At 42.0% G+C, this 11,807-nt stretch overlaps 1 protein-coding gene across 1 annotated transcript; it reads left to right on the forward strand.

Annotated features, from left to right (window-relative positions):
- The first annotated feature begins 437 nt into the window (after positions 1–437).
- Positions 438–9,496, forward strand: prdm1c (PR domain containing 1c, with ZNF domain). Its single transcript, XM_007546590.2, has 7 exons — positions 438–686; positions 2,036–2,287; positions 4,621–4,740; positions 5,726–5,978; positions 7,199–8,211; positions 8,345–8,473; positions 8,620–9,496. Exons 1-7 carry the CDS (start codon positions 660–662, stop codon positions 9,175–9,177), a joined length of 2,352 nt encoding a protein of 783 aa, XP_007546652.1. The 5' UTR covers positions 438–659; the 3' UTR covers positions 9,178–9,496.
- Positions 9,497–11,807: the final 2,311 nt, after the last annotated feature.

The raw sequence follows: 11,807 nt of genomic DNA on the forward strand, positions 1-11,807 counted from the left end.
AGCTGATTCAAATGATTGCCTGGCCATCAAGTGCTGCAGAAGCCTGTTAATCACCCAGAGATACAATTCAGGTGTGTGGCAGAAGGGAAATACCTAAAACATGCAGGACAGGGGGCGGTGAGGACCAGGATTGCCCACCCCAGGTCTAAGGGAAAGGAAGCAACAGTTCCAAACAAACCATTCTTGCTTAGCTTTTTCACAATCTCAACACAGGTTTGCCTTCTTTTTGCACACAGACAGAGAGAGCAATTTTCAGAAAATGAAGATGCATTTGTGTGATCCGGACATAGCTTTGTGACAGCCAACGCACCCCACCCCCTGGAGAAAGCCTTATGCCTCAGGGCAACACAATGACACATACGCACACACACTGATATAACCACTCTAAGGAGGAGTCATCGTGGGGTTAAAAAAAAAAAAAAAAAAAAAAAAGAGAGAGGGAGTGGAGGAGGAAGAAGAGGAGGAGGAGGGCGCACAGCAGGAAAAGGGAGTGTTTTACTCTCGTATACTCTCAGAAATGCACCTTAGCTCCTCCAGACTCAAAGGTTTGACTGCAGAGTCAGCCACGCTTAGGTACGCTGTGGCCGGGTGAGTGACAGGAGACAAGAGACGCAGAGAATAGAAACTCAACATCTAGGAGAGCACAGACAGCCTGCCTTATGTGTGGCTCCTCTCAAGGCTTCAAAGTAAGTCTGACACATTCATAAAATCATTGATGTCACTATCTGAAGGGCTGTCTGCTGAATCGGTTTCTAATTCAGTTATTCTTTTTAGCTGATAGACGCATCTCTGTCTCTCAGGAAGGAGTGTCTGGCAGAGTTTAATTGTGCTTTCTAGAGTCAAACTGATACATGGTAATACAGCTCTTGACTCATGTCTTGATTTCCAGAGGGTATTTTCTGCTGTGTCACTGGGTTGAATGGTTTCAAAGTGAGCTGTCACACTTGTGACAGTCATTCCGAGTCAGCTGTGGCGACACACTTCAGAGAAAAAAGGCTGAAACATCCTCCATAAATCTCATCTCGTTGCACTTTTATTTGCGTCCATTCTCTCTCTCTCTTATTTTTTCTTTCTCCCAGATAATCTGTTGCTTTAGCTTCTCTCAGCCTATAGACGCTTAAGTCTTTAATAAGGTTTAGATTTTACTTTTAATGTGGTTTCTTATCAGGGAAGAACATGAGTCACATGACTGCTTACCAATATTAGTGCTTATCAATCACTATCTTAGCAGCAAAGTGAAGAGGTTAATAAAGCACTAGCTCTGCACTTTGTGTTTGTGTGTCACAAACCTTTCATCATCTTTTCACTCTGTCATCCTGTCGTGTACGGCACGTTTCTTTTGTGAGGGTTGAGCTACTTGACCATATCTTGTTTGAGGCAAAACAGAGAAATGGACAGAAAGTGGCAATCGGATAAGAAGAGAAAAGGAAGAGTTCAGGACTGGCAAAATGCCAAGTCAATTCAGAGGAAGTCGGGTTGATACACAAGGAGTGTTAGTTTCCTTGTGAAAGTGGTCCTGCTTCAGGCCTGACGTGCAAAGTTAACCTCAACCGTAGCCTTGGGGTGGTGATTCAGAGTCACAGGATGTATGGGACAGCGGGGCTAATCGGGCAGGTTTCACTTTGAAGTCTGTTTGTCCGGTAGCAGCCGATGGAAAATGTCTTATTCCTGGAACTGTGACTACCTCCTCTATGATGCATCTCACGTTACACTCCAAAATCTACTTTAAGATCAATTCAAAACTTGACTCTTTGTGTGTACAGCTGTATTTCTTTTTTTTCCCTTTACTGTGAAATGAAAAGACAATGGCATATTGTGTCAACAAGAGTTCCAAAATGAGCCTTGATATGTGGGGTGGATGTGCTGTTAAGGAAACCTGGTTTTGTTTGCAAAAAAAAAAGAACCCACATCATTTGTGGTAGCTGGAAAAATAAAAAAGCCTCCATCATTTCTACAATCCAACAGCCAGCATGTTTTTATTGATATGGTCTGATTTACAGCTCACCCAGATATTTTGCCCTTTTCTCCTCCGTAGGCCTCCTCTTCTGAATGCACCACAGACATGCTAACCTCAGAGAGGTCACCGCAGAGCATAGGAGCTACCTCTGTGACAGGCACACAAAATGTAGATATGAGATCGTGGAGTGAAGCTGACTTTGAGGAGCAGTGCACCTACATCGTGAAAGACCACCCTCTGGAGGAAGAGTCCAAAAGCCCCGGCAAAACAAGAGCTGAGAGGTCTTTGCCCAGAAACCTTGCCCTGAAACGTTGCTACAGTTCTGCAGAGGTATGCAAGACTTTCCTTCTACTCTTATACCATATGTGGGCTTTTAGCAAAAGCCTGGCTTTGGAATCGTACTGTAAAATCCCTAAATCAAAAAAAACGACAAACATCTAAGCATAAACGGAGCAGCTGTTTGTTTTTACAGAATTTCTTTGCGTCACTCCAACATCCTTCCGTCCACACATCCATCCTCAGGCGGGATGTACTTGACATGTTATTGTCTAATTTGAGCCTTTCCTCCCTCCTGCATGTGTGCCGAGGCAAAGACGGAGACAATGGCTGAGCCCCCAGCACTCAGACACAGGGGGCTGTGATTAGCAGCTAGCAAAGATTCTGATCCCTTTGTTCCAGGGACAAATTAGACCCTGAAGCAAAGCTGACACATGGGGACTCATCAAATAGGAAACACCTGAAATAAATAGCCAGAAGTCTGTCTCTGGCTTGGTGGGAATTGTCCAGCAAATCTAAAGTTGCGTGGCTGAATCTATAGAGAAAGTATGGTTTTCAAATGTAGTCGCAGGAAGTAGATCTTGTGTGCAAAGTTGAGTACTTTTACCTGTTAACAAGGCTTGCCTGGGGCCTTTTAGCACAGACGACCAGTGATCTGCAACACAAGCGCAACTGAGATCAAGCCATCAAGAACAAAACTAAGTAGATGAACCAGAGTCGGACTCATCCCGTCACAGCCACTATACGAGAATCACTCAAAGATGAAAGACGGAATACTTTACATGTGCCTTTACGCTTTAGGTTTGACAAAAAAAATGTAACCTGGTGTAGTTCACCAGTCGGGGTGTGACCGTGACATCTTATCCTCTCTCCCTCAGCCAGAAGGCTGGAAACAGAGGAGTGAGTTTCACACCTGGAGGTCACAGAACAACAGCCGGTGGTGAAATTTTAATGTGGTAGAGAAACTGCCGAAAACTCTGACGACTGGCTTATTAAATATTCAGAATACGGGGAAAAGGTTGTGCCACATCGTTATTCAGTGCGGAAGATCTGACACAATAAAATCTGCTGCCTTGTAAAAACAATAAGAAGATGTCAACTTTCCAGTAATTCAGCTAAGATTTTTATGCAAATATGATCGACCAGACTCTCCTACTTTTTGTTGTTTTCTTGTCCTTAACGTGTCTCAGATTACCACCCAAATTTAACATCAGACAAAGATAACCTGAACAACACAAAATAGCTGTTTTCAAATTATAATTCCATGTATTAACAAATAAAATCTATTCAAATCGATCTGACGCTATTTGAAGAAGGAACCGTGCCTTGAACTGAACCAGTGGTGCCCTGCCAGTATCACTACCTGTAAATTAACTGCATCACTGTTTATTTATACTGGCAGTATCGCCACCTGTAAAAAAAACAAAAAACAAAACAAAACCTAGAACTGACAGTGTCCTGCTTTGTTTGAAATGTTGTTAGTGTAACAGTGTGATTCATAATGAGATGTATGCCGAAAACGGTTTTCTAGAAAGCTCACGTAAAATTTTACTAAAAGATTTGAGGATCAACAAGCTGGCAAATGACATACTGGATTCTGTCTTCTTTTTGTGTATATACTGGACTTTGGATACAATTTTTTCCCCTCCCCAATTTATTTAAGATAATTGAGTCATGAACTCTGACCTAACTGAGACAAGTGAAATCTGCAGTACCTGACATAATGATATGGATTGCATTGATTGAGTTTTTGATGTACTCAGAGAAATTCTGATAAGCTGGCTACCCTTGGAAAATTCCCTGCTTTTTTTTAATGTTTTCACTGTTTGTGGATAATGTGGTTCTCTGCAGTTTCAAAACCTTAGAAATTGTTTGAAAATCTTTCTAGGTTAAATGATTTATATGACATTTTTGCCTAGGTTATGACATGTTACTTTTTGAGATCTTTTAGCCTACTTCAAGCTGTCAGACATGTCTGTATTAAGTTACTTCTTGATTATGTAAGTCAGGCAGTGATCAGTGATTGTGGTTAATGAAATGTAACTCAGCTATTTTAAAGAAAGTGTCTAGTCACAGTTAATTCATTTCTAAGAAAGGTGGATAATTATGTTTTCACATTGGCTGTGATGTCTTCTTTCCTTAACCGAAGACATCATAATTTGAAAACAGTTTTTTTTTTTTTTTCTATTTACTAAACTTGTTGTTTTCTGATATTTAAAACAAGTTATAAGCCAGGGAGCAAATAGTTTTCCAAAGCACTGCATTACTTTATTTTAATCATGTAGAAGTTGAATTTTAAAAAGAAAAAGAACAGCTTTTCCACAACTGTCTTCTTTATTCTCTCCATTTGTGAACTAATCTGTTGTCTGTTTCTGTGTGCTGAGCAGGTGCTTGGAGTGACCAGTAGGGAGTTGATTCCAAAGGGTACCCGTTTTGGTCCTCTCGTTGGCGAAAGCTACACCAGCAAAACACTGCCAAAAAATGCTGACAGCAGATACTTCTGGAGGGTAAGTAAGCAACATGTGAGGCTCTGGATTTGGGTGCTTGAAAGTGAAATGCACGGGTGTGTTTCAGAACTGTTCACATCCTGCAGCTCCAACCAAGGACCTTTCTATAACGGTGTCACTGCGCTGGTTTGCAGTTGTGGTCAAGGAGAGGCATCCTGTATAAGAAAAGTCTGCTAGTCACTGCTTGGGTATTGCACTAGATGGAGAATTAATCGTGTGTTTGACACGTATGCAAAACTGATTGCCAGTACTCGGCAAGGCTGTCTGAAGTAACGCGCACACACACACGCATGCACGAACACCCACACCCAGGCACACACAGCTGTTTGGTTTCAGTGACGCAGTGGTTCTTCTCTCTCTGCTTCTCTCAGCAGTGGTATCACTGCCAGTAAATACACCATATACATGTCCGCACTTCTCCAGACTCACACATTCTCACACTGACTAAGCGAGGAAGTGGCTTTGAGCCTGAGAACTGCGATGTTACAAATCAGCAACACCAGAAGATCTTCCATTACTCACAAGCTCCGTTGCAATTCAGAGGCACAGGGCTGGTAACCTTGAACTAAAAACCAGGCTTATCTGACCTTTGAATAGCTTAAACGGAGACGGTCTATTAGCCATGAATCAATCAAGAGCACTGCTCCATAGCTTCAGACAGCAGAAGAAGTAGTGATGGAGAGGGACGGTAAAGGACATCTGCTCCACAATTGTCCTAGCTCATGGTGGCAGTGGGCGAGATATCGTACTATAATCCAGTCAACCTGAGAATGTCTCATTCAGTGTTGCTTTCATAACTCTAGATGACTTGCTGCACCGCAACCGGCCCTATGCTAATTCTTCAGCTGAACTAAAATATAATGCTTACCATAAAGAGACTAGGAAACTGACATCCTGATTCTGAAGTCAGATCATATTACGGTGCTGCCTGTCTGGTTATTACCAGAACTACTTTCCATAATTTCAGTCCTGTTTTGTATTATAGGTCTTCTCAGAGGGGCAACTTCACCATATCCTGGATGGTTTGAATGAGGAACAAAGCAACTGGATGCGCTACGTCAACCCGGCAAGATCAGTAGAAGAGCAGAATCTGGTTGCCTGCCAGATAGGTTTGGACATCTTCTTTTACACAATTAAACCACTTCAGCCAGATCAGGAGCTTCTGGTGTGGTACAGCTCTGAACTTGCCCGGCGTTGCAACTACCCTCATCTTGGCCAACTAGCTGTTGAGAAAAATGGTAAGTGTTTGCTTAGATTGAATAAAATCCCATAAAAGTCATTAGAAACCACCCCAACGCCTATGCTCTTGACACATATCACGGTTAGATTGTCACAGTGAAGAGCTCCCTGTCAAACAGTTGACCAGCTGACACAGTCTTTGTATGGGTGTTAAAAAAAGTTACTCAGTCACACCCATGGCCCCTTTGTTGAAGCAGAGTACAAAAGATGATTGAACAGTCATGGAAACAGAGAGGGGATTGTCCAAAGAGGCAGCACCTAAGTAAAATGAGACCATTTTCCTTATTTTAAACCTTTCAGTCTGCATTATCTGTTTACATACGTCAGTGCTCCCTCGGTAGTTGTGACTTAAGGTATTGACTTTATTCCGGTGCACCATCTTTTATTTATTTAGCTCTTAAAAGAAGTGTCTTGGGAAGGCTACTTTAACTTCCTGACAAGGTGACCCGCTGAAAGATTGATATCTCACTCAGTGTTATTTGTTTGTTTGCTAAGAGGTGGAAGGGTAGGGTAAGAAGGGAGTGAACAAAAGATAAGACTTGCACTCCTGTGTGTGAGATGTTAACTGTGTCCAAAGTAGGTTAAATGGACAACCATACCCTTGTATTTTGTCTTCCTCTGTTTGCAACCTTGAGTACTTTGTCTAGTCTGCAGGAGGCCATAAAGGCACCACCCACAAGACTTCCTGGCTATTCACTTGTTTACACGTGACACTATAGAAGTCCTGATATTGTAAACGTAATGTCTGTGCACAATTGTGTGAACATGTCCAGCCACCTTTAGGACTATTTCATTCTGACTGAAATCCTAAATTTCTGTACCATGTAGATGAAAAGCAGTTTCATCTATATGATGTTTATATACATATATATAAAACACAAGCTTACAAATAACTAGGTCTCTAAAGCAGTTTCTGTAACCATGGGCTGTATACTATTTACATCAGATTCAGATTGTAGGATGATTGCTTCATGTCTAGTGTCACTTTTTATAAGGTTAAGTGGTGTGGGAGACTCTGTAGGGTAAACTTGGTGAAAAAGGTCTAACTCCATATTTAAAAAAATGATCACATTGATAAAAAGAACATGCTTGGATGTATATTATTATTAAAACTTCGCAGATCACTCAGTGGAATGTAGCAGCTAGCTGAGTTTTGGAATTTTTAAACTAAATCCACCTGATTTTAATGACGTCTCTCCATTTCCCATTTGTCTATCAGAGCAAATTCAGGCTTGCGAAAGGACGAAAGGAAAACGAGGGCACACTGTTTCTGAGATTCTTCGAGACGAACCTTCCAAACCTAAATCTGTCTGTCTCAGACACCAGGACAGTCCGGTGTTTCCAGCGAGTGTCCCAGTTTTTCCCTTATGTTCCAATACTGTCTACCCGATGCAGTCCAACTTGGAGCCCGCTCATGGCTACAGATACGTTCCTTTGCTACCTTTGGCATCATACAGCGCTTCTACTGCCAAAAGGCCAGCGTTGAGCACTCCCATTCCAGCTAATCTGCACTTCGCCCTGCAACACGCTCAAGACGCTGGCAAAACTGAACCTCACCAAAAAGCTTGTGTTTCTAAGGATGTTCACTCCACTCTCAGGGAGGGCCCCTATCTACTGCCCCACTACTCACTGGGCCTTCTGCCGCATTCAGTACCACTCTACAATGAACGACTGAAACCACACTTGCCCACATCCTCTAAGTTTCTACCTTTCGACAACTATGCACACTTTCTACATCCTTTGGGTAGTGGTTCCAAAGACTTTTTACTTGCGTCATCCAACTGCAAGCAAGACCTAAGTTTTATGCAAACTAGTGACCACAAAGACACCAATGACCTTTACTCCAAAAAGGTTAACTACCTCAAGAATACTTCAACTGACCTCAGAGACTTCAAATACTCTGCCTGCACCAATGTCTACACAGACCTCACTGCATCTACCAAGGCCAGCTCCCCACCCATTGGCATTAATCTCCATGGAGAACCTTCTTTTGCACCTCGGGAATGCTCACCTCCAGTTGCTACAGCTGCCTCCTCAAACTACCTTCCTTCCACACCTACCTCTGCCACTCAGAGCAATGCTGAAGATGCGTTGGATCTTCGGAGGCAAAAGAGAGGAGGCCAGATCATTGGCTACAAGACTCTGTCTTATCCACTCACAAGGCAAAATGGAAAGATTCGGTATGAATGCAACATCTGTGGAAAGGTCTTCGGGCAGCTGTCCAACCTCAAGGTCAGTACAGCATCAAGACACTGAAGAAAGTTGAAGAAAATAACTAGCAAGAAATATAACTGAATGACTATGCTGTGTTTTAGAGCATACTAAAGCTGAAACTAAAACTATTGCTCTTACGTGTTGTTTTCAGGTTCATCTGCGAGTGCACAGTGGTGAGCGTCCATTTAAATGTCAGACCTGCAACAAGAACTTCACTCAGCTGGCTCACTTGCAAAAACACTACTTGGTTCACACAGGAGAGAAGCCTCATGAGTGCAAGGTAAGTGTGTAACTTCATAAGTATTATTTCACAGCTTGACTCTCCATATTGAAAAAAAGCTAACACTTCTAGCCATCATGTCATCTAAGCTCGAACACCGTTAGATGCATTTGTTACATTTACGTTGCTTTATTTTTTTTTTTTAGGTGTGCCATAAGAGATTTAGCAGCACTAGCAACCTGAAGACCCACCAGAGATTACACTCCGGCGAGAGGCCTTACCAGTGCAAGCTCTGCCCAGCCCGATTTACTCAATTTATTCACCTCAAGCTTCACAAACGGCTGCATACAGGGGAGGGGACGCACCGCTGTCCTCGCTGCCCCAGTACATATCTTCACTACAGCAGCCTGCAGGTGCACCTCCAAGGATTCTGCCCTCTGTCCCCCTCAGCATCCCGCAGGCTGTCGCCAGAGGAGCTACAGCGGGTCAATTCTGAGATAGAGAGGTTTGACATGAGTGAGGCTGCAGAGCAGCTAGAAGCAATGGCCACTGAGGCTGAGATAGACAAAGGGAACATCATTGACCTGATACGAAAGATAGATAATAATATCTTAAGCCTCCAAGATGTTGCCAGAGGGAAGGCTGAGCTGAGCATCTCTAGATCAGCGGCGGAGTGTACCGCTGCTCAGATGCATCATCACAGTCCCATGGTTTTGCCACCAGCAAGCATCAAGCTGGAGTCAGGCTGCATTTCAGAGACTTAAGACTGACCTGCTAATCCCACCAAATAATCCTTAAAGGCCAACTCAGCAGCTGTCTGTCACTGTCCTATTTGAAGTAAAGCCTTATCTCTATCATGGATTGCCTATATACTCAATAGGGATTTGAGCTCATGAAGAGTCAAGACATTGCCAGCATCACCTGGGGGGGAAAAAAAAACAGACTTCGGTGATCTAATATTCTTACGTCTTTATAATTTATTCAGTTACTGATTTGAATCTAACGTGTGTAAAAAAATTGATACTTGCTATATATATTTGGTTAAATATTTTTAAACATTTGAAACAATAAATTATTACCAAAATGTGATATTTGTGGACTCACTGTGCAAGACTGAGTTTTCCTGTTTGCGTGGACATGCCTGTGTCAACGTTGAGTGGCTAAAGTGAAAATGACTGCATAAGCATGACTCTGGTGTCAGTGGGCTAAGTGCTGAAATGACGACACAGAGGAAACCTCAATTGTTCGTGCATGGTATACATGCTTGCCTTTGTGTGAGAGCACTCGGCTGATGTGGGGAGTCAGTGATGCAGATAAACATCCTGTTATGAGTCTCTGGATATTCGCCAGTAAGTATCACCGCTTCAGCCTGGAAAAAAAAAATATAATTACACTATTCTCACTATCGGTATGGTCTTACTGCAAATTTCGAACCTGTATGCATGTATCGTGATCTCAGTTTTAATCAGGCGGCAGATGTTTTGCCCACAAACAGAAAACTTTAACTCGGCATGCATGTGCAATATCATATAGGCAAACAAGTTAAGATGTTTGCAAAGAAAAAAAAAATGAATGCAATTCTTTAAAATGCAGTATTTGAGGGGAAAAAAGAAAATTTGTGATGGCTCTAATATCGCCATCAAACTGATTTCAAACACATGCAGCTCTAGCTTTTAACATGGCAAGATTGAGAATCTCAGGAATGTGTATATCAAAGAAATAACTTTAAAAACTAAAGTAGGATTTTTGGGCCAACAAACCTCAAAATATAAACCAAAGAAGAGTCGACAAAGGATGGGTTTCAATGGTCATGTGGTCTAATGAATCATTTACGCTCTTTATTGACACATACTTCAAATGTCAGGCATTTTCAAGCAAAGTTCACAGATTTTAAGTTCAATTTAGGTCAGGGTTCTCCAAAACAGTTAACATCAGCAGGCTTTTTCTAATCCAAAGCCAGTGTTAATGCTTGGAATAATGATCTTGTTAGAACACACAGCTGTGACCATGTTTCAATCATCCAGTTCTTGGTTTGAGATGAAATTAAGGAATTTGGAGATAGTCGTTTTTCGATAATATTCGATCCACGTTTTGAATTGCACCACTTGCAGTAAAACGGCCTCACAGAATAATGCTGCCACCACCAAGGTGACAGTTGCAACAGGCAACTTGAGTCCAACTTGTCACTGTAGCCAATTTTTCCTGCATGACTAAAAAACTTTTTTCCAAAACGTTTTTGGGTTGGTTGGTCTGTGGGGGCGATGAATTTCAGTTGAACTCAAAGGAGATAATGTTAGAGGAGTTTCCCACCTCCCATCCCCCAACAACACACTCAAACACAAACACACTCCATGGTGATGAGAAACTTGCTTTAATGTGGACACTGAAGCTGGTGGCTCATATGACTCCTACCTGACCTTCCTCTTAGCTGATGATACGCTGTAGATCAAGTCACCATCTGTCTTACAGTTGCTCTTCATCTTGTTCTGTATTGATGAAAAGAAATGGAAAAAAAAAAAGAACTGCCAAGTTTTAAAACGTCCTACAGCCATGTTTCTTAAATTATGATACAAACACTACCGGTAGTTTTCAGTTGCAGATTTTGATATCTATAATGTGCCTGACTACCCCAGGGGTTGGCTTAGGCCGGATGCGATGGAAACAACACTGCAAAAACGAAATACTATTTTTGAATTGCACTCGAAATAAATGTGAAATTGATTTTTGCATGTTCACTCAATGATGAATGAACTTCATGATGTGCACAGTGTAAGGAAATGCGACAGGAACCTAATGAAGCGGTGGTTGGTATCTGATACAAAACCATTGTTCTATCACCCAGACATATATGTTTTTTAACTTCCTAATGATTCTTGACGATCAGCCCAAAAAACGATTAGTATCAGCTGTTAGCAAATTAAAAATGCTAAGATGCATTTACCTCTGTAGTTGTAGCTGGACTTGAAAATGAGACCACATCCATGTTCCGGTAGCAAATTATGAAATTAGTTTTAATCGATAAAAACACTACATCTTTTTCATAATAGCTGTCCTCATAAAGTTATATTGTCCTATCTGGCGTGAAGTTTTTCCACCTCAGATCTAATGTGAATTAATAACTCTGAGGTTAAGTGCATGATAACATCCACAACCTTTTGCTGCCTTCCACAGTGCAACCCGTTGCCCCGTATTAAACAAGAAAACATTTTAAAGACATCTGCCTCCCACATGCACACATTATTCATCCAGTGTTGCCAGTTGTTCCAGTTGTTTGTCCATTCCCACTTAGGTGGAGAACTGTGGTCAGGTAACTGGTCAAAACCACGCAACGAGGTGTGGCCCACTGTGCATTCTGACATGTGTCTATCAGAACTCGCACGAACATCATATATAT

The sequence above is a fragment of the Poecilia formosa genome, unplaced genomic scaffold (genome assembly GCF_000485575.1).
Source record: "Poecilia formosa unplaced genomic scaffold, Poecilia_formosa-5.1.2 Scaffold1, whole genome shotgun sequence".
NCBI classification, from domain to species: domain Eukaryota; kingdom Metazoa; phylum Chordata; class Actinopteri; order Cyprinodontiformes; family Poeciliidae; genus Poecilia; species Poecilia formosa.

What these genes read in the sequence shown, in the direction of transcription:
- prdm1c (XM_007546590.2), top strand. Translation starts at nt 660, where the DNA reads ATGTGTGGCTCCTCTCAAGGCTTCAAA. An exon ending in GCTCCTCTCAAGGCTTCAAA is followed by an intron (nt 687 to 2,035) that starts GTAAGTCTGACA and finishes TCTCCTCCGTAG; the next exon opens with GCCTCCTCTTCTGAATGCAC. An exon ending in GTTGCTACAGTTCTGCAGAG is followed by an intron (nt 2,288 to 4,620) that starts GTATGCAAGACT and finishes TGTGCTGAGCAG; the next exon opens with GTGCTTGGAGTGACCAGTAG.